The 26813-nt window shown below is 43.6% G+C and overlaps 1 protein-coding gene across 2 annotated transcripts in view; it reads left to right on the top strand.

Moving 5' to 3' along the window:
- Positions 1-26813, top strand: part of RAD54L (RAD54 like) — a 159766-nt gene that overhangs the window by 112858 nt on the left and 20095 nt on the right. For both annotated transcript variants that reach the window (XM_078671697.1, XM_078671698.1), the window contains 4 exons: positions 3032-3106; positions 5777-5907; positions 6597-6707; positions 21695-21818. In XM_078671697.1, coding sequence (XP_078527823.1) covers positions 3032-3106; positions 5777-5907; positions 6597-6707; positions 21695-21818 — 441 coding nt within the window. The remainder of the gene's footprint in view (positions 1-3031; positions 3107-5776; positions 5908-6596; positions 6708-21694; positions 21819-26813) is intronic.

The following is a 26813-nucleotide window of genomic DNA, read 5'->3' as shown; positions in this document are numbered from 1 at the left end:
AACTGAAACTAAAATCTTAAAGAACTTGCATCATGTTTGGTTGTTAGATCAAGCCAGTTAGTTACATCATACTTACCTTGACCATGACCAGTTCTTTTCAACATAACTGGTTCTCCAAACCATGCTTGTTTAATACATTGTTCCCACTTGAAGGTGATATGCTCTCTTTATTCATATAAACCAATCGTGGGTTGTGTTTGTGTTGGCAGCGTTTCCTGTGGATCCAGGTGGTTCGCCTTAAAACACATTTGTTTGCTCATTACTTCATGGATGAGCATCTCTGCATGGCCGTGATTTGTTCTGACTGGTTATTTGATCCCTTTGCTGGTGAGGAGAAAGAGTTATGGAGTATTGTTGATGGATAGGCGTGTCTAACTGGAGCCAATCAAAGTTAGAAGGTGTTGCAGAGTTGTGTTTTTCTGCCAAAAGGTTACCCCACCTGGCAGATTCTTGGATAGGAAATGGGAAAGGGAAGTAGGCAAAGTGTCCGGTTTTGTGGGATGGTTTTACTTCAAACCTAAGAGCCAAGATTTCCCTTCTGTACTCTCGTAGTGTAGCTAAAACGCTTTAAATATTCTCTTGGCCCTGTTTGGAAGGTGTGCAGTCTTTGGAGGTCACTGACCACACAGTCACATTCCATAGTGCCATTGACTAAACATGCAGCAGTGTTTAGGCCCATTTATGGGCTGTTTAGTAAAAAATATTGGTGTTGTCTGGTTTGTCCTTGGAATGTGTTTCTCTGAAAATGTAGGGATGCTGTTTCTCTGATGTCTGAGATTAACTGGAACTCGTAGACATTCTGCTGATTTAAAGAACCTACTGTAGTCACTTCCATGTAGAATTCTAACCTCTTGGTGAATGCAGTGAAAATCACTCGAGTGAGTAAATAGAGAGAAGAGGGGTTGGTGAGTGAGATAGCTTGAGTTCTGGCCCGGGTAGCAGGCCTGTCATCAGGATGTTTTTGATTTTGAGGTCACCTCTTCCCATCCAGTCCTCTAGGAGTTGGGCTTCGGACATGTGGGTGAGCTGGTCTTGAACTCTACTGATTTAAAGGTGCATGTGCATGTTCTGGGTAGGAGTAGAAAAGGAGTTTGCTGCCCCTGTATGTTTATAATGTGGATGCCTTATTGTGGTGTAATCTAGTAATGTTGCTATCTGCTTGAGCAGCGATCACCTCCCTGAATTTCCCTTTCGTTGGTTTCCGTCCATTACAAAATGTGAGCTGAGCCACTAAAATCATTCCTGGAGATGCACAAGTGATCTAATGGGCTTTCCCTGCTACTGCCGAGTCTAAATGTGTGTGTTTTTAATGAGGGGTGCGAGTACTGACATGAATGATGTAGAAATTGAACTGTTATGATGCGTTCAGACTACTTCATGGGTGAGCCATTCTTTGACTTGGGTGATATGAAGCACATCACCTGGGACCTATAAGGAGAGAGGAGTGCAGAGCCAGGCTTCATTCTTGACTGAAAAGTGAGTTTTAAAAGTATTGTTTTCCTGAATCCCCAGTTATGTTCCCTGTAAAAAAGGTGTTTAGTCATTGCCATGATCTTGAGATGGGTGACGCTTTGTAAGTCAGTTTGAGAAAACTTTAAATAGTTTTGAAGTTTTTCAGTGTTGAAGGGCTGACTATGCTTATTTGAACTAAGATTCTTGAGGGTAACTTTTGGATTTTTTAAGTATTTGAGTCAAAGCGGTGTATATTTTGTGTATTCAGTGCTAAACCACTAGGGATTGGAGAGTCTGATTTTGGCAATACACGAAGTGGCTATGTGGTCTGCTTCTTGATAGTTAATATATTGAACTTGGTGAATGTGAGGTTGCAGGATGTGGAAAAGGGTAGGGAAACTGATGTCATTGGACAGGTCCTCAGAGAAAAGTTTGGCTTTGTGCCTGAATGAGTTTCTTTCTTTGTTAGACAGGCAGGCCTGGTTAAAGAAGATAATGAAGTCATCTGTTAATGCCAAGTGAATGCAGTCTCATTGAAGTGACAAAAAAGTCTGTAAATAAGGTTGATCACTCTAGGAAGTTCTCTTATCTATGGTAGTGAAAAGTGAGAGGCAGAGATCAAAGTTCAAGATGGTGAACTTGAAGGAGCTGGGTTAAAGAGTGTGGTCAAAGTACATTTAGAAGATTAAATTACCCAGATTTACAATATGGGGTAGGTCTAGGACATAGGTTGCCTGAAGAGCAGTGAAGGGGATGATGAGTCCGAAGTCCCCCAAGTAATTGTTTCACAGGATAGTTTTTGGTAGGAAGTTGGCACTGTTGATTGTCATTGCCTCTGTCGTAGCGAAGTATAGGGTTAGTGACTTTAACAAGTTCCTGTGGGTGATCACAATGTCTTCTGCTTTGGTGTGTAGTCTATTTTACAGTTTAATGTATTAATTGTAGAACTCCAACACCTCGTCTATGGGGGAAAAAAAGAGGGGATCAGGTATGAGATCATAGGCAGAAGGAGCAGTGCAGAATGCTAGCATATTTCAGGAGTGTGCATGTAAAGATGCATCAGGCGGTGGAGAACACTATGTGAGTGGTTTATGGCTGTAGGCTGTGCAAGGAGTCTTGTCTTATGATGATAGAACTGTGTATTTGAGGGAATCTGTGGTTGTGGAGTGGGGAGAAGGGGACGACTGTTGGGACCCAGAAGGTTGGTGGTGCAGTTGCCTGGATGAGTGGCAACTTCGGAGCTCCATTGCGAAGTCAGACATATGAGATGGACCCTTTCGCAGTTGCCTTGCATGGGACGCTTGCCTAAGGAAAAAAATATTTTACGAGAGAATATTTTACTCCCATGCACCTACTTTTTCCAGATGTTTGATTCTGCTATTTGTTTTGGAAGATTGGACATTGTTACAAAAAAAAACTTCCATGAGCTGAGAAGTAAAACAACGATGCAGATCATTTTTTTTATTTATAAAACGTTCAGCAAAAGTGTTTGTATGCTTTGTTGAGAAGTATTACAAAATGGATGAATTCCTTATCTCTTATAAAGTATTCATTTGTTCTTATGTTTATATTCTTCCAGATGTCTAATTCGGAGAACGTCGGATATTCTCTCCAAATACTTACCTGTGAAAATTGAGCAGGTGGTTTGTTGCAGGTAGTGTATAACTGCACCAGTATTTCTTATTTTTTTGCTATTAATTGCCTCTGAGGTTAGTATTTCATTGTATTAATATATTGCATTCGCATTTATATATAGTAATTCATACACCGTATGAGGTACATTTACATGTTGGTAGCATGCTATTCCACAAGAGTGCTATTAAAGCAAGCGAGAGAGTGTATAAGGCTGCCTTCATGTGGCCTTTGCATAGTGTATCAATGTCATTCATGAGGACCAAAAGTGTGTTCTTGTCAACCTTTGTTTGCGCACCTATCTGTGTATTTAAAGGGAAAACAGAGTAGGTGATAGGTTGATTAAGCATTAGATGCTAGCGTTTGTATGGCTAACGTGTCTGACTGCAGAGGTGCCTATGTGGGAAGAGGTTTGGAGTTGTGTGTATGTCAAAAATTACTCAAACCGTGTGGCAGCAAGTTTGTAGCTATGCCTTCTTATAGTTGTGGAAGAGGATGAGACTGTACAGTTGTAAAGTTTAAATCACATTAATTAAGGAGCATGGACGCTTGCCTACAAGGGCTGAGTGCTAACCTTGGGAGGTGAAGCACTCCACCAACTATCATATGTACTCAGGAGTGTCAGAGGAGCGACCCTCAGGAATAGGCATTGTACAACCAGCTACGGTAATTACTCCCATGGATCCATCCATGCAATGGGATTGGCAAGAAGTGGGGTGGGGTTTAGAGACGCACAAAGGAACATCAGGGAGGGGTTCTGCCCCAAAGCCTTTTCTAGGCCCAAACAAGGAAGTCTCCACAGGAAGACGTCTCCACCCTTCACCTAAACGACCACACTGAACACCAGGTAGGGGAGGTTAAGTAAGGGAATGAAGAATGTTCAGGGAAAAAGACCAGGCAGAGTTCATTCATATCACCCTCCAAGGAGCAAGTCCATCCCCGAATGTTCAAAACCAAAATCCACCATCATCAAGCCCCACCTGCAGAGAGGCAACAAAATACAAATAAAGCAGTAATAAGCAGTGCAGTAAATATGTTAAGTACAGTGCACTTAAAAATCAGGTACACTCTTAAGTACGGTTTAGCACCCCTGTGGATCTCTCCTAAAGGAAACTCACATTTTCTTTTCTGAGGCCCAGATTAGCCACGTAAGCCACACAGGGGTTTCCACAGGCAGGCAAATTAGACCGTGAGGAGCATGGAATGGCAGAGTAGAGGAAGATGGAATGGAAGAGGAGTGAAAGATGAGGGATAATGCAGAGAAGATGGAAATATTTTTTTATTGCTAAACTGGTTATTGATTACTTTGTATGTATCCTGTGAGAAAAGTCCTCTGCTTCACATTAATTGCCTCTTTCCAAACAGGCCCATGAAGCAAAGGATCTGGTAATTTGAGCTGAGAGTAATTGTTCCACTTCGGAGCATGTTCTGCAATTACTAAGATGGCAATGACTAAGAAATTCTGCATACGAAACTATTGGCTGGGTTTTGCAGCCATGACTGGAGGAAACAATATTCCCAATGATTATTTCCCAAAACTCAAGGTCATCTTTAAAATACTGTGGAAATGTCTGCATTTGAAGTATTGTTTCATTTCTGGGATGCTTTACAGGCGATCAGACATCCGTGTGGTTCGTGAGTCTGATCTTATGCTTATTCATCAGTTCCACTCCCCAGCCCTCTTTTCACCTGACTCCTGGAGCCCCATCCCCTCGCAAAAACATTTTCACTGTATAAAACCCAATATTAGTCAGTTTAGTCAGTTCTTGTGATTGAACGTGTTATGGTATCCTTCCATTTTCCAGAGAAGAGTTCCATACACACATAAAGGTGGGGAACAACCTCTAGAGAACCATCTGACTCCATTCACAGACTGAGGCATGCACCATGTGTTGATCGATCTAAGGATCAGCACTTAAAAGAGAATATAGCAATACTAGTGACATCATGCAGGACCCATCCGGCAAACCCATTGCTATTTAAAGCACAGGAAACAATATCTGCTTTAAGTTGGTGGTACTATAGAATACCCTACAAGAACACATTCGACCTTTCCTTCGACTGGGCCACTTGTGTCTTCTTTTTCTGCATTTTTTCATAACTCCCCTAACCTAACTTCCTGCTCGCCATCCCTCTCCCCTTCTATACACCTATCTATCTTTCTAAACTACCCCTCTATTTTTTCCACCTACCAGCTACCCCACACAGTACATCAAATCCCTACAGTAGAATTAATACTGCTATGTTTGAGGTGACTATTCTCTCAGGAACCAATGATTTACCTATCCCAACTCCCTGCTGCTATTTGGCCTCCTTGGCAATTTCATTTGTGTATTGCTAAGACTCTCAAAATATTACTCTACTTTTTCTGATCACTCACTGACTGTCCTCTTATCATCTAGAATAATTTCAATTGTTGAAATTTTCTGCTTAACCACATCTATGTAACGCCACCTTATACTCTGCTACATCCATATGCATATAAAGCCTTCTTATATTTGGGTTCTGTCTTGTTAATAAAAATGTAAATTAAACAATCCTTGCAGATAGACAAAAAGCCCTTGTAATCGCTCGGGTTTCTAAGAAAGGCAATGCCAACCTTTAAGAAGAAGGTACATGCAATCATTGGTCTGAACATTGAATCCTATGCATGCTGTCACACCTGTATCACTGGAATGTTGACTTGTTCCAGGCTCACCCCTCTGCAGACCGAGCTGTACAAGCGGTTCTTGAAACAAGCCATGCCAGCAGAAGAGCTCAACGAGGGCAAGATGAGCGTTTCTTCATTGTCATCCATAACATCACTGAAAAAGCTTTGCAACCGTGAGTATAGCTTCCCATGGCCTCTACCGGTTTGTAATGTTATCAAAAGATTGGAAAACTGTGGAACTATTTCCTTCTCCGTTGTTTTGCAGAATCTATTTGCTTTTACAGGCCCAGATATTGATAGACACAGCTACAAGAAGTTAAATGTGAAACTGTTTAAAATTGCAACATATGAGCTCAACAGCTAATCTCACAAAGCTTCCAATCTGTGTTGAATGCAGAAGCTCCTCTGTTTGTTTGTTACATGAAAACTATAAGCATGTCCTACAGCCTACTTCAAGGGTCTCTTTGAGATAAACACCCACTCTATGGATCAGTGCAAAGCTAATTCAAATTGACTACAGATCCGGACAGTAATTGGGTATTAACGTCTACTTGCGACTAGCTCTGTGAACCCTATGTAAGTGCTCCTCAAAGTACCAGAGAATCTGTATCAACAAAGTTAATTGATTATCTGGAAAAGTATTCAACCTCTTATTACTTTCCGTGGACTCTACGGATGAATAGCTTCATGCCGTCCAGCTTGGAATTTCATCTTAGAGTTTTCTAAAGAGTTTTCTAAAGTAATACTGCAGTAAGTATTGCTGTGTTACGTGCTTATGGCTCTGTGTCTACTTTTACAAGCTACTGTTTTTCCACAGGTTTAATGCAGAGGCCCGATTTTTGCATTTTGTTTCCTATTCTAGATCCAGCTCTTATATATGAGAAATGTGTAGAAGAGGAGGAAGGATTTGAAGGAGCAGTAGATTTATTTCCACCCGGATACAGCACCAAATCTGTGGAGCCACAGCTCTCAGGTACTGAAAATGCTGCAAGGATTTTATTTCCATGGCTCCAGCCGAAGTACTCGTTTTTAAAAAAAAAAAAACATTTTTTTATTGGCAGTTCACAAGTCATGGTCAGTTCCAATTAACAGGATCATCAGAATACAAATAAAAGAAAGAGTGGATGATAACGAGTGGATTGTACACACGTTCTGAGCACAGATGTACAAAAGAAACCGTAATATTTTAGGTCGGTCTAACAAGAAAGGAACTCTGATGCATCATTAATTGTCTATGTCGATTGTTGATTATCTCTTCGTGTAAATGACTGGGGTATTAACACTGTCCTATTTATGTGGGTCCAGCAGATACATGAGGTCTACCCTCTGTCTGATCTGGAGCAGGTAAACATACTGCCTAGGGCGATCGCCAGGACACCTCCGGGTAATCGGCTCGCTTTAAAAATGTCACGAACATAACATAACATACATTTCGTTTCCCATCTCACTGGTTTACCTAATATAATAAATGGTCATGTCTACCATCGCAGACTAATGTTGGGGTGTGGAGGGTGGGAAAGGTGATTGGGGGAGGAGGGCGGCTAGGGGAGGGTGGTGGACGTACACCAAAGGAACATCAATGTGTTAAGGATTAAGTGGGCCCTACCTAGTTTGTATGAGGACCAGTACCAATTATGTAATACATTGGAGTAAGAATAGTACATTTGCTCTTCTCGGAGGGAGCGATCACAGTATTCCATAATCTCCTTACATTCTTCTTCTGCGAAGGCAATTCCCAGTCATTCCTGCCAGTAGGTTTTAGAAGACCGTAGTGTGTTATTAGAATAGACGTTATCAATAAGGATCCTGTATACGTTCAAGACCGTAGCCCTAGATAGTCCCCAATTTTTTAGATATTCCAATATGGGGAATCTGGCAGGTGTACAGCGTCTTGTCCCAGTCTGCCTCGTAAGCATTGTCTTTATTGCCAATACCTCCAGTGTTGTGAATGAAGTAAAGAGAAGTCTGCTTGAGGCATTGCAAAGGTACGGATAGTATCCCCACTGAGATGATCACCAAAAGGCTTGATTTCCCTGGTTACCCATGTTGGCCAGCTAACCGACTTAAGGCCTATGCTTATGCCCTCATTTGACCATGGTGGTGCTTCCTTGTGGACCATGTTGTCTATTTTCAGCAGCCGGTGTGCACCTTTCAACGCCGTCCTCATCACCCGTAGCCTAAGATAGCAGTAAGGAGATCGGGATACTTTAGTGTCATAAAGGAGTCCTAAGGCCTTCGGAGCTTGTGTCAGTGTACGCTACCAGGGTACCTACTGGGGTTGTTTATCGACGGGTCCCAGAAAGTAGGCCAGCTGAGGTATGTGGTGGACAAAGTAGTACATATGCATATCGAGGATGTAGGAAAGTGCCCCTTTTGCATGGTTACCCCCTATCTTTTTGCCAGATACATGATGCTAACTTGACTGTGTGTGTTCTGGTACTCTGCTAACCAGGCCCCAGCACCTGTGTTGTTTCCCAAAACGGTACCATTGCTCCCACTATTGGCACACCTCTGGGCCACATATAATTTACTATATTTAAAAAAAAAAAAAAATTATTTATAACTCCACAGCAGCAAATATCACATACCAGTAGGAGAGGAACAACAATAAACGGAAAAACAAAACTTGAATGTAACTAATTCAAGATTCAAAATAGTCACGAAAAGATCCCCAAATGCTGAGACCAGTCTGGCGTTTTTTAAACCCTTTAACAGCAAATAGACTCCATTCTAACTTATATAAATTATACATTTTGGCCCGCCATAACTCGAATGCTGGGGGATCTTTATGAAGCCACTCACTAGCAATAAAAAGACGAGCAACAGTCATAGAAAAAAATATCAATTGTCGGTGCTTATGTAATACAATCGAAAGGTTATTAACAGGCAACATCCCTAATAACATAATTACAGGAGTTATTGTCAGCCGAACATTCATAACTAAAGACATAAATTTCTCTATATCAGAAATAAATCTAAATAAGTTACCACAACTAAAAAAGATATGTAGGCTATCTGCATTATCTTCCCAACATAGGAAACCCTTTCCATCGAACCCAACTCCCCATTTGGACATTCGAGCGGGGGTATAATCTAAATCAAATATTGTTTAAAAGAATTGTACTTTCAGATTAGCTGCCATTAAAATCTCCCTAGAACTCGCAATGATCTTCTCAACAGAAATATTTTGTTCTCCCAATGTCATAGACCATTTGATATTATATTTATCAAGGTCATCTGGTCTATATGACAATAATAGCTGGTATAACACACCAATTTTCTCCTGTTGTCTAACCATCTCTATAAGAGAATGGGGTGCTGAATTAGAAAAATCCCTGATCTGTAAAAATTAAAAAAATTGCAATTTGGACAAATCATATTGTGTTACTAAATCGTCTAAAGATTTACACACCCCGCCAGAAGAAGAAAAATCCCCACATTTAATAATACCTTTCTTTCTCCAGCCGTGAACTATATTATCCCTGAATATGGAGGGTAAGATCTTTACAGCATTCAAAGGCGTATAGTATGATATTTTCCCCAATGAGTCAAGATTTTTTATTCTTTTCCATACATTATAAGTATTATGCAAAACTTTAAAACGTGTACGTTTAAAATAACTCCAATCAACTTCTCTAAAAAGGCACTGTCTAGCGATTGGGCCCATGAGTATTTCAAAAATCGTTGGAGCCATAGCTCTAGTCATAGCTCCCCCCCACCCCCGTTAATAAAACCCGTATTTATATTTAAAAAAAAGTATAAAAATATAAAGCAAAATCAGGTATTGCTAACCCCCCTCTCGACGGGAAGCGTCATAAAACGCATCGCGCGTCTGGGCCTGCCAGGAGTCCAAATAAACTTTCCACAAATCGATTGAAGATGTTGTAATCTGGCGCTTGTCACTTCCAAAGGCACTGAACGAAATAAATACAAAACCTTAGGTAAAATATTAATTTTTATGATGTTGCTACGTCCAATTAGTGTGAAATGTAAGCGCCCCCATTTATCTAATGATTCTCTAACACTCTGTAACAGTGAATTCCAATTTACATCCATCACCTCAGACATAGATGATCGTATTTGAATACCTAGATAAGTCACCTCCTTTACTACTCTATCATCTGTCCATACAATATTATCTGAGCACAGAATTTGTGTTTTTGCTACATTGAGTTTGTACCCAGAGATTTGTCCAAACACTGTCGCTAATCGTTCTATCTCTGCTATTGCTAAAGAGGGATCCACAGTGGTCACAGCTATGTCATCCGCATAAGCGAAGACAGAAAATTGGTAGTCATGTACCACAAATGGAGGTATGCGGGAGTTATGAGCTAATTGTTCAACAAAACGATTAATGTAAAGGGCAAATAAAAGGGGAGAACGAGGGCAACCTTGCCTAGTACCCCTAGTAATAGGCACCGCATCATGTAATAAACCCATGGCAGAGATTTTAGCGGTGGAGGTTATATAAAGTGCCTGCAAGCCGTAATAAATTGGTTACCAAAACCTCTTTGATATATCAATTGCCAAAGATAGTGCCACTCCACACGATCGAACGCTTTCTCCGCGTCTAATAAAATCAAACCTAAATCCCTCTTTTCAATGCATGCAATATGAAATAATGTTATAACTTTATTCATGTGAGTAACAGTTCCTCGCTGTGGTGTAAAACCATGTTGGTTTAGAGAGACTAATGAGGTAATTACTTTGGATAGCCAATTAAGTAACGAAATTGGACGATATGATCCCACAAAGTCAGATGCTTTACCCTTTTTGCAAAAAACCACAGTGGTGGCTTCTGCCCAAGTTTTGTGCGGGCGGGTGACCTAGTTGTGCTGCATGAAAGACATTCAGCATCTCATTCTTTATTTGATGGAAAGAAAGCCTATAAACCTCCGCAGGGATCCTATCCGATCCTGCCGCTTTTCCTAAGGCTAGACTATTAACAGCACTTTCCAATTCTGACATAGTAATCGGTGTATCAAGTTGCTCCGCAACCAAAGGGTCTAACTGCACGAGTCCCTCCTGTAAAAATGCACTTTCTTCCCCACCCATTCCTACCTACTGCGTATAAAGGTCGGTGTAAAACTGATGGAAAAATAGACCGTATCTGTTGTTGGTCATGATGCAGAAGCCCGCTCTGATCCTGCGACGATTGAACAATTCGAGCAGATTCTTTCATACGAAGTCGCAAAGCCAAACGTCTGCCAATAGTTCCCCCATATTTGTGATTTTGCGGTTTAAATATTAGATATTTTCTAGCATTCTCCACATTCTAAAACCCTAAAATATTTGCCCGATGTTTAGCAACTATGTTTTCTAATTCAGAAATATCATTCTCATGCGCCGCAATCCCTGCAGTTAAGGCACCTTCCGCCTCTCAAGGCCTCATAGTGCGGATATATTTCTAATTTAAGTTTCTTTTGTTGGTGCAAACCAAAACTAATCACTTCTCCCCGAAAACAGGCCTTAAAAGTGTCCCAGATAATAGTAATATGAGCCGAGAAGTTGTTGTTTATAAAAAAAATCCTTATTCCAACGATTCATATAATCTTTAAATTCTTCATTTAAACAGTGCTTCCGATCGAACGAGAGACTTAAATAGAATCTTCCTTCTAGATATGCCTAATTCTAAAACAATAGGAGCATGATCTGAAGAAATCCTCAGATACAGTTGAATAAAAGCGTCTGATAACAAGGAAATGGGATAAAAAAAAAAATCAAATCTGACTAACTTTTTATGAGGGTAGGAGTAAAACGTAAAACCCAAATCAGATTTCTTTAACTTGCCCCAAACATCCACTAAACCATGATCGCACATTAAATTATAAAGTGCTTTAAAAACTCTTGGTTTCCGACCTACATAGTTCTGGGGGCCCTCATGTAATGCTTGATTAGTCAAATTAATGTTGATGTCCCCACAGATTACCAAAGGTTGTTCCCACAAGGCCAATTCCATATTTAATTCAACTAGAATTCCTGGGTCGTCGAGGTTGGACCCATAAATAGTACAGAGTGTAATCTTGCATCCCCCAAGCCCACATTCAGTTATTACCCACCGCCCATGTTTATCAGCGAAAGTACGTCCAATAGTGAGTAAACTTGATTTAGCTAAAAATAGCAACACCACGGATCATACCAGTTTGTTGAGAAGCCGATCTTAATGAAAATCCCAGGTCTTTTAAAATATTACGTTTGGCCCAGGGTATATGGGTCTCTTGAATGCAGACTAGATCTGGCTGAATATGTCATAATTCCGCAGCCACCCTCTGTCGTTTTGCGTAATTATTAAGACCGGAAACATTTAATGAACACAGTTTTTAACCCTTTATGTAGCATTGTGATAATGGAACCACCCTTCTGAAACACCCAATCCTGACCCTGGAGAAAATGGCCCAGTGTAGACACACTTAAGCAACTTATCGCATATATCTGAACTTTGACACCAAAATATTTTCTTCATTTTTTCCCTAACATTTAAACAATTACTCGCTGCTGTCACATTTTTTCCCCTTTTACCCCACTTTAGTGCTACCTTAGCCCCCTAGCCCTCCCTACCCTAGTATACCCCATCCACGCCCCTAATCCCTCCCGCCCCCCCCTTTAACGAGGCTTTGGGACACATAGTCCTGTAGATGCGAGCTCGCCAAAAACCCCATGCCATCTCCTGTAGAACCTTATTACACAGAAAATCATGAAATCAAAAGGAGTGGAAAAAGAAAACACATATATGCCATTACAGATAATCAACACATTTCATCCCGAATAAACCTGGCTATGCTAAATAGAACTTAGAAATTCTTTGGCGGGGGCAATACTAGTAAAAAAAACGAGTACGCTCATGAAATACAACTTTTAACTCAGCAGGAAACATTAAATACACTTGAGCTCCGTTAGACTGCAGTTCTGGAATCAATTGATGGAATTGCCAGCGGAGCGTTGACACAGATCTGGACGCACAAAGAACTCAACATCACCCCCACTTCTTTTCTTATCGGGCCGTGCTAGTGTGAACACTTCTTCTCGTGCCAAGAAACTATTGAAAGATACCAAAATAGCCCTAGGTTTAGAATCCTGGCCAGGCCTCAAACAAATATTAAATTGAAATCTATGAGCACGTTCAATTTCTCGATCCCAGTCCCACCGGGTCAAATCGGGGAAAGCTTTTTTTAAACAAATCAATAATAAATCCTCTTGGATCTTGCCCCTCCTTGCCCTCAGGAATCTGAAGGACCCTCAAATTATTTCTACGTGCCCGATTTTCAATATCAGTTCATTTCCATAAAGTGTCTTCCTTGGTAGCCAAACTCAGTAGAGTAGCAGTTTTATGTTGGGCAAGTTCATCTTCTAAGGTGGATATCCGGGCTTCTGCCTCATGAAATCTGGACACAAAGTCAGAATGCCATTTAACCAACCGTCTAACTGAATTCTGTAGTTTTGCGGCAAGAATTTTGGACTCTTTGGCTCTCCTCTCGAGTCTCGTCCCGATGAGACATAAAAGATCGTAAATCATTGATAAAGAGATTTCCTCCCCCTCCGCTACCCCTAGACCCCCTGAACCAAAGATTTTGTCAGAGTCTTTGGTAGCATGTAGATCTAATTTCCTCACGATTTTGGGGTGTCCATCCTCTTGCTCTTCCGATTCTTCCAGAAGCAAACTGCTATGGTCACTACCATCCGCCATAGTAAGCTGAGCTGAATATTGCATTGCCAAATCCTCACAGTACGACATAGATTGCTCCGAGAGGGAAACAAAATCGCCTGAGTCTGCTTCAGGGCCTTGCGCGACTTGCCCTTGAACCTCCCCTGCGGGACGACTGTGAATAATCCTTTCACCAGCCACCGCCAAGTTTCTGTCAGCACCTAGAGCGCATCCCGCACGATCCCTAGCTTTGTCGCTCTGGCCACCTTCCAAGACATTAGTTGCAGAAGTCAAAGGCAAATCCAAATGATCATATTAGCCATATTATCCGTAGCTGTATTAGCTGTGTTGGCATCATTAGCTAAATCACCCATAGTCACAGCACTAGCTTTGAGGGCGCCCCCTCATCACTAGTTACAGTCTCTCCACCCTCCGTTGCAGGTTTGACTGTTTTATCTTTCCTTTTATCTTTGTCTTTAATAGCAGAGAAAAGAGCAGGTATTTTTTTCTCGCCCTGATTACCCTTTACTCTTGTCACTGCAGAAACAGACTCCACCGGTTTGTTTGAGACTGAATTACTATTCTGAGCATTTTTTCCTCTCACCTGTGGAGCCACTACAGAGCTTTCTGCCGTCTCTGCACCTCCCTCCTCCTGACCGCGGGAACCTCTCAGCAGCATTGTAGGCAGCAATCTAAACTTCCCAACAAAATTATGCAGCGGCTCCCAGGTGCGCCGTATGCCTTTTAGAAGTGACACCCACCCGACGCGCCGGCTCCACACCCGCCCCGCGGCCGAAGACAGCAACAGCAGGAGATCCAGCATCGGCGTCCCGATGGAAACAAACGCTCCGGGGCTATACCAAGGGTGTGACGGAACAAGGAAACACCGGACAAAACCGGGCCAGGATACTTTAAAATTTTAGAAAACAGCAACTGCATAGAGGTCGATTCTCCTCTCCATACAAAGGCTCTCCACACAGGGTCCAGCAGGAGAGGTCCGCTCACGCGGACGCCATCTTGCCTCCCGTCGCCTGACCTATACTTTGTGCTACGATGGCACACAACGACCCCAAGCCGGGCCACATATAATTTACTTGTATTAGGTAACAGTGGTACTAAGGGCCTTGTGATCAGAGAGGGTTCCTTAAGACTGTAGGATGTATTTTGCCACCCTAAGGGGCCTCACACGAAACACATACACACGGCCATTGCAGCTACATGTTGTGGTGTGACTAAACTAAGAGTCGACAATGCACACCTTCCTGGGTGCCATGCCTACCCACCACTGCCTGTCGCATAGTAAAGTCACCCCTCTGACAGGCCTTACAGCCTTACCGCAGGTGAGGGTTAAGCTGCATGAACAGCATGCTCCTACAGGGTCTAAGTCCATTGTTGGACACTGTAAGTGCAGTGAAGCCATTTTAAGTTACATGGGCTTGCAGTTGTCAACTCCACAGCTCCATGATGGCTGTATTGAAGACTTAATTTTGGTATCAGACTTCTCAGCATAATAAACCCACACTGATGTCAGTGATAGATCTATTATAAAATGCACCCTGAAAAACGACCAACTTCTAGTGTATTGGCTGACTGGTCTCAGCCAGCCACCCATCACCAGACAGGTTTCTGACCTCATGGGGTGAGAGCCTTTGTGCTCTCGGAGGTCAGAAATAAAGCCTGCTCTGGGTGGAGGTGCTTCTTGTGTTGTGCTGATGTGGGCAGCTCCAACTAGTGGAGATGCCCCCCCCTGTCCTGGCCCCACCTTGTGGTGGCAGAACAGGCGGGAAAATTAGTAAGCAGTAGGAGGGTCCACCTTGGCCTGGCATACCCCTAGTGTCGCCAGGAGCTGAGGTGAACCAATCTCTTGAAAATTCTCCATCTTTGTTTGGAGAATTAGGCCCAAAAGGAAAAGGGATGTGCCCCTCTCCCAAAAGAGAGGGGTCACCCAGAGGGTGGGCTACTGCCCCTGACCTCAGTAACGCCCTTAATTTTATTATGTAAGGGCTCCCCTGAACCTCGTTGCTCAGATTCGATGACCTATAAGGAAGGACTGACAATTGACTTGGCCCCAACCCTACGACCTGTCTCCTCCTCCTCAGCGACCCTGCTCCAAGAACCCGGCGTGGCCCGCAGCCAGCAACCTCCAAGAACCCCGTGGCCCTTTGCTATCTTCAACAAAGATTCTTTTCTCCAGCGGACACCGGATTTGTCCAGAAAGAAACTAATGCCAGGAATCCGGATCCAGGCAGATCTGTGACCCCGTACCACTCTGCACCGTCGCCCATAGCCGGAGTCCAGGTGGCCCACTGACTCCGTGACTTCTCCCTGGCGATCCTTCTCTAGGACCCAGCATTGGACGACCTCTCCTGAACTCCCCCACGTCGCCTGCAGTCTCAACCTGAAGGGTTCCCCCCGACCGGATCCGATGAGAGAAACCAGATGCCTGAAAACACCCCGACAGTGTTTCAGAATCTCAACTCACCTCTCCAGTCATTGGATTCCTTCAACCAGCCTTCCGAACAGAGCATTCAGCCTTTGTCTCCAACCGAGGATCTGCGTTGCTTTCTACAGAGCACCCAACAGCTCCTTTGCACCCTGCACCTGGCCACCCCTGTGCCACTAGTGGTGCAGCTTTGGTGCTACTTGGTGGACCCTGTAGTGTTGACCTCCACCCCCAGGGCCTGTGTCTCTGATCCATGGGTACTTACTTGCAACCGGGACCTCTTCTAGGTACCCTCATCTTCGATAGGCTATCATATGGCCCAGTGACCTCTGCACCCGGCCGCCCCAGTGCTGCTGGTGGTGGTGCAGTACCTACCTTAGTCCAACTCTTGCACAGTGTTGGTCAAACCGTCCGAAGACTGAACCTGTAAGTCAAGTATTTGCCTGAAATTACTTACCTGCTTTTCCTCCCGTATGATTGGATTGGTTTTCTGTGTATTGCATGAAGTGTTGGTTCTAAGAATAATCCAAAGTATCTCTTTGACCTTGAAAAGTATTACATGCACTTGTTAAGTACATTGAAGGCGTATACCAATCTTTGCCAACTGTAATTGGAAAAAAAGATACTGAAGTAATATTTTTTTTATATGGACATTTGCCTTGAGTTAGTCATTTAGTGGGTGTCTCTGTCTTGTACGGGTATGTACAACAAATGCATTCACACTACCCTCCGAGAAGCCTAACGGCTCAGCCCAGATTCCACTAAATTGGTATTCTCTACTTTATCCTCTGCTATACCTTTGGGGAATCGCTGGACTCTGTGCAGGGTATACCTCCTTTTAGGTATAGTATATACAGAGTCCGCTTCCTACAGTGTAGTTGTAGCCTTGCAGGATTAAGTCAGGGTATTCTGCCTGCCCATTCAAACATAGGAATAGTCTGGGAAATAGGGGGCAATGGTCTCATCCCCAGTTATCTCTGAATTGACTGCGAGACATGGGCTCCACAGTCAATTTGCGCAACAAGGGTATTGAAGTGCCACTGAAACATTTGTAGGAAGGAGGGGACCTATTCCTGTTCTATTTGTAGTGCGGAATAAGTAACCCCATTCGACACAGTCGATGGCTTTTTCCTCATCTACAGAGAGTATAAGTGTTTTGTCAGGTTCATACCGCACAAGCCAAATGTTTGCCAAGAGGTGCATATGGTTGCGGGAGGAGTAGCCTGGCACAAACCCTACCTATGTATCAAGCTTGTGATGACCCACTGTAGCCTGGTTGCCAAGTATTTTGATGTCTGTGTTGATAAGTGACATCTGACGATAGTTCGCTCAACTTGCGGGGGCCCTTGTCTGGTTTCAAAATGAGACTAATGACTACCTTTTTTTAATTCTTTTCGCTAGTCATTAGTAGGTTCAAGTACCATAAGCTGCTTGTGGAGAAGGGGTACCATTAATGCTCAGTGAATCTTAAAATATTCAGCCAGGAAACCATCTTTTCCCAGGGCGTTGTTGTTGGATACGAGCATATTGGCCATTGAGTTCTCGGCTTCAGTTATCTCCCCCTCAAGGAGTTTTCTGCCTACTTCGGATGATATGGACAGGAAAAGGTCTTAGAAAAAAGCCTGTTTTTGGTAAGGTTGTAGAGAGTGCCCAAAAAGTTAGCAAAAGTGTTGACCATCTCTACTGGGTGGGTTACCAGCCTTTTAGAGAAGTCCCGTATTGGACTTCAGGATAGCTGAACCAGCTTCTCGATGGCGTAATTGTGCAGCCAGAAGTCTGCCTGCTTTTTCTGCCCTTGCATAATTACGCATTTGAGGGTGAGGAGGACATAATCGGCCTGCGTTGTGTAGTATGTATTCGGGTCATCTTTCACCTGTTCCATGTGACGCAGAAGATCTGGTGTTGGATAATGTCTAAAACGCTCGGTGAGAGTACGAATCTCCATCTCTAATTGGGCTCAGGCTTCATGTTTCCGGAGTGCCGAGGTCCACACGAGGGTAGGGTACCCTTCCCTACAGTCCAGAGAACCTGAGAAGAGGTGTTGTAGGCTGCATTGTCTTGCTAATATTGATATAAGTGTGTCATAAGATTATGTTTATCCTCAGTTCTCCACTCCAAAAGTGGGAGAGGTTTGGTGTCCAGGGTTTTGAGGTGGGGATTTGTTCTTGGTCTAGTTCAAGAACTAGTGGGACATGATCTGGCTTCTATCACACATGTACAGAGGAAGGCTAGTGAAGAATGGGTCACAGGGGAGAAGTCTATTCTCGGATAAGTGGCAATGTACACACAAGAGAAAAGTGTATTCCCTATGGCAGGGGTATGTTAAGCAAAACGGGTCATGTAGGTTATGGTCCCTGTATAACGTCCTGTAGTACTGCTCTATCTCTGGCATTAGATCTATCTAGGAGTCCAAATGTGTTGAGAAGGAGATCTAGCACCAAGTTTCATTCACCTCCCATAATGACCCTGGTGTTGCCAGATTCTGTCAGGAGTCTTGATATAGATGAGAGAAAGACACCCTATCTTGGCATAGACAGAACCCCTTATCAGGACCTGATTTAGTGTTTTGAACTTTACAAAGACATGGCGACCTAACTGGTCTGTTCATGTTTTTAAGATGGTGTGTGGAGCAGATTTGTGAAATAGGATAGCAACCCCACACCTCTTGGGAGAGGAGGAAGTGCCTGAGGGAGCAGAGCCAATATCCGAAGTGGAGAGGAGGCTGCTGCTTGCAACCTTCCCTACCCAGTCTTCCTTTAATTTGCTGGATTCTAAGGTTGATTAGTGCGTTTGCTGCAGCAGAAATCTGTCAGGGGCTTTTGATGCAAGGTATTTAAGTGTCTTCTGACTATTGATGTAATGAGGGAGATCTTGGCTATTGATAGAGACGATAAATATGTTTTGGAGCACAGGGGAAGTCATCAGACCAGAAGTAGACGGTCCTGATATGAGGGAGGGCCACTAATTCCGGGTGTCGTCCTTGACCGTTAATGCGTGAGAGAGTAAAGTGCTTTATGTGAAGTGGTATGGGGAGTGGGTACAATTAGTGCTATCATGATAGAAAGTGGGAGAAACAGTACTCTGGTAAAACAATAAATAGTATCCCAATAAAGTAACAAACCGAACTCTAGGCAACAGATGCTACTTTATACAGGCAAGTGATCATCCCAGCCCTCCTCCTGGAAAGGTTGGCCCAAATAGATTTAAGTTCAGTAGCCTTGGTTATCTGTGTTCCAGTCCATGGTAGGCTTGATGTCCAACAGTTCCCTCAAGATAGTCTCTAAGGTAACGTTGGCCCTGGCTGGTGTAGAATGTTTAGCCGTACCAACATGTCAGTAAATTGGAGCTGGCGGGTTGATTTACCCTTTGACATCTAGAACAGTAGGTCCTAGGCAGAAGGGAAAGAGGTTGGTTCCGATCGTTGGACTGTTATCCTGAATAGGTGAGGCCTTATATGGGCAGTTTGCAAGGTCGATTGGAGCCCTCTTAGCGCAGAAGTACTAACAGCAATAATCGCCCAAAACTCTCTTACAGTCCCAGGCAACCATGTGAAGACCCAACTAGAATGTCTGTGTGCCAACCACAGAGAGAGGAGACCTGAAAGCGCCACTCGGGTGAGCCCTTAGGGTTAAAAGTAGGGAAATCCGTGGTTAATAGCTCGGTCCATTAAGAATAATCTACTCAGATGGCGATGAAAAATGCCCCAATCATTAAGGTTCTTGCGTGAGGATGCACAGGCTGGCTACAAGCATGGGTTATTCCCCAGTCCCTCCAGACCCCACGGAAAGGCTGAGTAGAAGCGTGTAAACCCAGTCCTACCATGTCGTGAAAAGAACATTGGTATAGGCCGACTGAACTACGGGCCTCGTTCAGCAAGGCCGGCCCTGGGTCGATGTAACTAAACTGCCATCTCGGTGGGTATTCCGAGGTAGGATACGTGTCATCTGACAGGCCGCCCCCGACATGGAAGAGCCATTGCACATCGATGCAGTGGCAAAGTGCTGGCAAGGATGTTGATGTAAGCCCAAGGTGTTCCGGAGGACGTAGAGGGCATGGGTGGTGGGGCAGAGCTTATGCTGTCAGGAGATACTCTGAGGCCATCCACCAATGCCGGACTCCTTCAGACTGCATGCCCTGGGATTTCGATCAATGCAGCGCTTGGGACCATCTGTTAACCACAGTTAGGCAACGGGTGGCCTGGGAGAACTAACGTGAGCCGCCCATCTTGGTTAGGGCCAGACTCCGCCTCCCAGCCTTGGTTTCCAATCTTATGGTCATTAGACAACCATTTTTGTTCCTTTATGATTTGTTATTTTATGTGTTTTGTCTGCCATATGTCAAGTTGTTTGAATATTCCTGCTTGCGGTGTCACAGGAAATTGAGTGAAGGAACTCCTAGACATAGGAATTTTGTATATGAAATATTTATCCGGAAGGATGTCATTTGAAGTTTACTTTCTTTATCTTCATGGGTTGTGGTTGAACAATTAAGATGAAAAAAGTAAGTAGTTGTGTTAGCATAGCATTATACTGGATTGTGCAGTGTGCAAACTCCTTACTACAGAGATAAGGGATTTAGTTAATGCTAACCCTGGAGAAAGGCATCCTTGTTTTTGTAAAAGGAATGCATCAGAAAAACAAAGCACTTTTACAATGCACCCTGAGCCTTCCAGTCAGATGCTTAAAATCTCAAGAAACACAGTTTTTTTCGGTCTCCAGATGCAGAAGACAAAACACGTGACTCCATAATAGATGTGCTCTGGAAATGTAGCTCAAATGTAACTAATATACAAAATATGCAACCAGTGAATCACCGTGTTTGGTAGCTAATTGTTCAGCAGCATGGAATCTAGTCAATCTCTGGTCCTGATCAAATATGTTAAAATAAAATTCTGTTGTTGATCTTTAGTTGGCTCCTCATTAAAAGTCAGAGCTTGATGATCTTTTGATTAGGAAAGATATTCATACCAGTCAAGTGAAGATCTGATATTCTTTCACATTCCCACAGGGCAGGAGAGAGACTTTACTATTTTAACTGACCATGACTAATGTTGTCCTCTTTTTGTAGGTTTAATGTAGAACGTATTACATTGCTATTCATCATTCCTGTGCATTGCATTTTTGGATCATATGTGATTCCTAATTCCAGCACACCAGGCCAGCCATCCTCTTGTATGTTGTCAACAAGTATTGTTAGATTTTACTGTCACTTGATTTTAATACTAGAAATGGGCAGACCTTTAGTAAGAACTGGTATTTGGTGCTTGCCAAACTTTCCCCAACATGTATCTGTATAAAACTCCTTATTTATGCATATTTCTATGTAGGTGCAAAAATGACTGCTTATTCAAATTGTAAATATTGTTTATATCTGAAGGATATCGGTACATTCTGCGAACATTTGAAGAATTGCTTGTGATCTACTGTCCACTTATGACTTATTAGTGTCTCGCAGGGTTGTTGAAAGTCAATCATTGGCTCACCTATTTTGTATGCAAAGTTGTTACAAGATGTGCGCATGTTCACTGCTGGCCCTTCTGGATAAGGAATTACCAATATATGGCCATCAATTTATGGATGAACAGTGCAAAAGGGTTTAGGCAGCATGTCAAAGTATTGTTTCCTAAAACATGTTCATAGAACCTCTTCAAATGTGACTGCCACAGGAAAGTAGCGTTCAACACCATTGCATTTAGTGTTTTACCAAATGTTTCAGCTTTTTAAGAGATTCAGTTATTGATTTGGATCACTGTCCGCAAATAATTCATCCCTTTTGGAACCCCAGTAGTATTCCTTCACAGTGTAATGTATCCGTTAAGAAATGTTTACAGCCCAAAGCTGCTTATTGTTCATTTTGGGTTCCTTTCTGCTTTCAGGGAAGATGTTGGTTTTGGATTACATTCTGGCACTTACCAGAAGCAGCAGTAATGATAAAGTTGTCCTTGTATCCAACTACACCCAGACATTGGACCTCTTTGAGAAACTCTGCAGGACAAGGAGGTAGGACATAAACCATTCAGAAAGTAACATTTCAAAGAAATACCTCTTTTCTTTCAAGCAATCATTAAATTGCCAATATAACACCAACATGTAAGTTCAATATATTTGTTCCCTTCAATGGGTGGCACTACATCAAAACCAATGCTAAACTATAGTTTTGGCTCTTTTAATGAAAGTGCTTCTTTGATGGCTGAGGTCATGTGTTTGCTTGTGTGGATTAGCTAGTGGGTGAATGCAAGAATGAGTCAACGTGTGTGAGCAGATAAATGCAGGAAAATATGAGGGGCAATATAATGAAAAGTGAAAGAGAAAGGCAAGATAGTAAGCAGAAGAAATGAAGGTGCTGTAGAATAGATGTGAGCGCAACTGATAAGAAGTGTGTGCATCAGACTAAAAGCTGTATGTATGGCAGAGTGAGAGGTGCAGCTGCAACAGAACTAGAGCTGCAAAACCACTAAAATAATAGAATGAATGGAAAGTGCAGAATGAGTGGAGCACCTGCAACTGAACGAGAGCTACAGGTGCATCAGAGTGGCTGTAGCAGGGTAATAGGCAAACCTGGTATGCAGAGGAAATGTGAGGTACAGATAAGTGCTTATTTTAGGGGGTGTGGCCTTACTGCTGTAAAAGGCGGCCACACTAGAGAGAAGCTCCAGGATCCCAGGCCACCCTGACCATATATCCACAGAGCAGCTGGGTATATCATTGCCACTGCACCCTGGGATTACAGCCAGACTGGGCGATCACTGGAGACCAGCAGCTCCATCAACACTCTAACGCAGTTAGGTCCGCGGCCTACCGTCTGCTGCCTCGGTGGATGCTGAGCCAGATCGGGGCTCCTGCAGGGCCCAGTGGAGTGGAGTCAGCCCCTCTCCGTTCTGGTCAAATTCTTCATCCTCCACTTGTCTGCGCCCAGGCCCTTGGACTTCTAGACCTGCCACGGCCACCTCTGATTGCTTGGCGGGGCAGGCTGCTCGTTTCTGTTCGGGGATAGACTGGGTGGGCCTGCCAATACTCCTATCCCAGGGGCCACAGGCAGTTGCCACACCTCGGTCATCTCTGCCCCCACCGAGCATCAGGGATACGAAGGGACACCTGTGACCTTGACTGCTAGGGGACAGCTGCAGCACTAGTTGCCAGGGCTGGGCTCACCAATCCACCACTCTGCTGCAGGGCTCTGCTGGTCCTTGTGATTCCCCCCTCCGCATGGAGGGAGCACAAAAGAGACCAACCCTCATCTCAGGCATCAGGGGCAGTGCCAGTCTCTTTAGCCTTGTGGCCCTCCCATTCTGCATTGATACGGGAACTGTTTGCCTCTAATTTGACGAGACTGGGAAGCCTACTGGGTCTCCACTGGTTGGACACGCTGCACCGGGGCCCTCCCGTTGGTCCGGCTGAGTGAATGGGACAGCAGGGAGGAGTGTATCTTTCCATGCTTCTCCTTCCCACCACCTGATCGCCAATTGTCCTTGTTAGGGGCCCACGACTGCCTCAATACAAGAGGCTCCCCCACCTGCGGGTCACCACCACTCTACTCTCCAACAGCCTCTCTTCCTAACCGACAATCACCCATAGATCTGTAGCTGCTGAGGCCCACACCAGCTGTAAGGCTGCTCATGCCTCTATATTGGCCTTCCGATCAGGGGGCTATCTTGGGCAAGTCAGGCTTTGATCCAGCCAGGGCAGTCACATTAAACCGAACCCTGGTTCTCCTCAAGGGCTGGCACTGTAGTTAGGACCGAACCCTTGTACGGATTGGTGGGATACGATTCTGGTATCGATAACTCAATCCTGCACAGCATTTGAAGTAAATTGGATTCCCTCTCTTGTGAATTCACTTTTTTACATGACCAGTCTATAAAAAATGAATAGCAACAATACAGTAATTACGGAAGTCTGACCTTGCGCACAGACCCTCTCTAGGCAGATGCAGCTGGTCATGGAACTGTTACATATAGCCAGAAAAAGACTTCAAGATGCTGAAGAGTGATCGCGCCGCAACAATATTCGTATATTAGGGCTACCCAAACACACTGAGGGAACTAACTGCAAAACATTTACGGAGACTTGGCTGGCAACGGACATTGACCGAATCCGCTTTTCTTCATTTTGTAATAGAGTGGGCAAACGTCTTAGCACAGCATGCCTTGCCCCGGGGTTCTGCCCAGAACAGCTCAGTTCCTAAATTAGAGGGATCATGATGCCATATTAGAGGCCGCCCGAAGGAGGAGCATGAAAGTAAGAGATAATGCCAAAGTGATGTTCTTCATAGACTCTGACAGTCCAGCGTTAATGGCCATCCTTACCCATGTAAAAATGAAACTCTGTGATTTGGGCCTTAAGTATGCTCTTCTGTCACCGGTGAAACTCCAGATCTCAGCTTCCAGGGCTTTCCAAATCTTGGCTTCTGTCAGGAAGATATGTTGCCGTGCCCAAAACTGGAGGGAGAGGCAGTGGCGGCATCTCTAAAAGATCTTTCAGCAACGCCGCTGCTACTGTGTTCTGACACCAATGCTTCCAACCATGCACAAACTACAATCAGAGGAACCCAGCCCTGACTATCTCACTTTGGATGTTTACAGCACAATCAGTTGAGGATATAATTTGACTTTCCAGACCTGTGGGCTGCAGCTTCTGTGCTCATGATTGTTGCCAATTGAAAGTCAATTTCTAAGGTGGGTAGCAATTGCCCTTTATTACAGCAGCCTGTGGGTTGATTATTTGTTACTCAGTGCTCTTCTCTTTATTCTTCCATGCTATTGCTCCTTTAAGCCGTGCTCCCAAGAACTGCAGTATGTTTAATTGCTATACCCGAAAACCGCTCCTGCAGTAAATCCTGCTCATCTACAAGGCTGGGCTCTTCTGAGACAGCCACACCCCTTCTGTTCCTTGAACTGTTTTAGCTTGTGCAACTGAATAGTTACTATTATGTTACGATTTTTGTTTTCCTTGTTGGAGGGAGTGTAGGGTGTTTTTCCTTTTAGACAGATAGGTTGGGGATCTGTATATTTGTTGTATGGTTACGCATACATTGCTTATATATGCTATTCAGGCACGCCGCACTGCCTCCTATGCTCCACACTCTGATGTTAAATACTACTGATCCTCAATCACATGACACTCATTTGGCTCCCTATACCCTACCACATCATCACTCCCTTTGGCTGCCACATATAACCTAATTTCTTGGAATGTCAGGGGTACGAATTCTATGTATAAGCGCTGTAAGATCCTTGCAGCACTGGTTCAATGGCAAATTCAACTTTTCTACAAGACACACTTGACAGCCAAGAAGGTCTCCAAGTTACAATCAAAGTAGTGGGACCAGAACTATGGTACAGGCTTCTCGGGCTATGCTGGTGGCATTGCACTCTGGATCATGGCGGGTCTTCCTTTCCAGATAGATGATGTGACCACAGAAACAGATGGCCGGTTTGTGCTGGTGATGGTCCAACTAGATGGATGGCCCTTACATCTGGGGGTTATTTAAGCTCCTCGCACTGGCCAGTTGGCCTTTTGGGCTCGCCTCTCTACACTACTTAATTATTGGTCTGTTACCCACTAGATCGTAGCCGGCGACTTTAACTGTTTGAGAAACCCTAATATAGATAGGTCCACTCCTCTTCTATTGCACTTTTCAGCGCGGATTAACACAATGCATCTTCAACAATAATTAATACAATCGGACACATGTAACAATTGGTGCCTCCGCCATCAAACTCGCCTTAAATATTCTTTCTACTCTCCCGTACACTGGATGTATTCTCACCTCGATCACTTTTTTTCACAACCAATCCCTATACACCCTGGTCCCTTCTGTCTTTTACTAACCAAGAACTCTATCTGAGCATAACCCATTAAAGTCTGCTATTACTTGGGGTAATTAATTAGAGACTACTTAGAGACTTCAGGTCCCCATGTTGGAAGATTTAATCTTTCATCAAATGGTTGTCGATCATATAGACATATTGTTTCAAGAAAAGTGTGGGACTGCCTCCTCTTCAATGATGGAGTGGGAAACTTTCAAAGTAGTCCCTAGGAGCTTATGCATGAAAACAACAGTGGGCATCCAGCAAACACTCTTCAGGGAACAGCAGCTCTAGACACTACCATACTCAAGCTGGGGCAAGTCTTTTTATCCTCTCCCGATGGCGAGTTGCATACGGCTCGGTTCAATTGTTTAGATTGTCTGCAAACCCTCTGATGTAATGACTTCGCGTTATATTGAGCTAAAATTCTTAATGAAGGAGATCAACCCAGTCGGCTACTGACAAAATTGGTTAACTCCAACCTGGTTGGGAATACCCTACTTTAAATCCAACTGATATCTGAGACCACAGCTTTAATTCACGTTGATATTAGTAGAATCCTACAGCTCTCTATATCATGCCCCAGTTGCCACATAGGCTACACTTCTTGCTGCATTTGTAGCCCCGATTTTCTTACGCTGTTTGCCTCTTGGGGCCTCTCATTTGGGGCCCATATTACTTTCCTGGAAATCAAATCCGTCCTGTTTGATCTTTCCAGAGGAAAAATTCCTTGTTCTAATGACATGCCAGCTGAATTATATACCTTGTTTGTAAAATCTTTGGCACCCATGTTAGAAGCTCTGTATGCAGTGATATTTGCTGCTGGCAACCTCACGCTTACCCTCAATGAAGCTCTTATATCTACTATGCTGTAAATTCAAAAAGGCTTTTTATTGCCATCTGTCGATTTTATAAAATCCGTACTAAGATACTAGCCTGTAGACTACTGCCAAAACTCCCTGATCTAATCCATGAGGTCCAAACAGGTTTCATCCTTGGGCGCAATGCCTTGCGTATCCTTTGCAGATTGTGACATGTCAAGGAGGAATCTGCAAACGATCATCCATTATCCTCATGCATCATGTTTGACTCAGAAAATGCTGTTGATTCCCTTCACTATGAATATATGCATGCAGTACTGCAACTGTTTGGATTGATATTGGTGCAGGCGCGTTCAGATAATGTA

This window comes from Lissotriton helveticus, chromosome 1_2 (assembly GCF_964261635.1).
Source record: "Lissotriton helveticus chromosome 1_2, aLisHel1.1, whole genome shotgun sequence".
NCBI lineage: Eukaryota > Metazoa > Chordata > Amphibia > Caudata > Salamandridae > Lissotriton > Lissotriton helveticus.
This window is presented reverse-complemented; position numbering and strand designations above follow the sequence as displayed.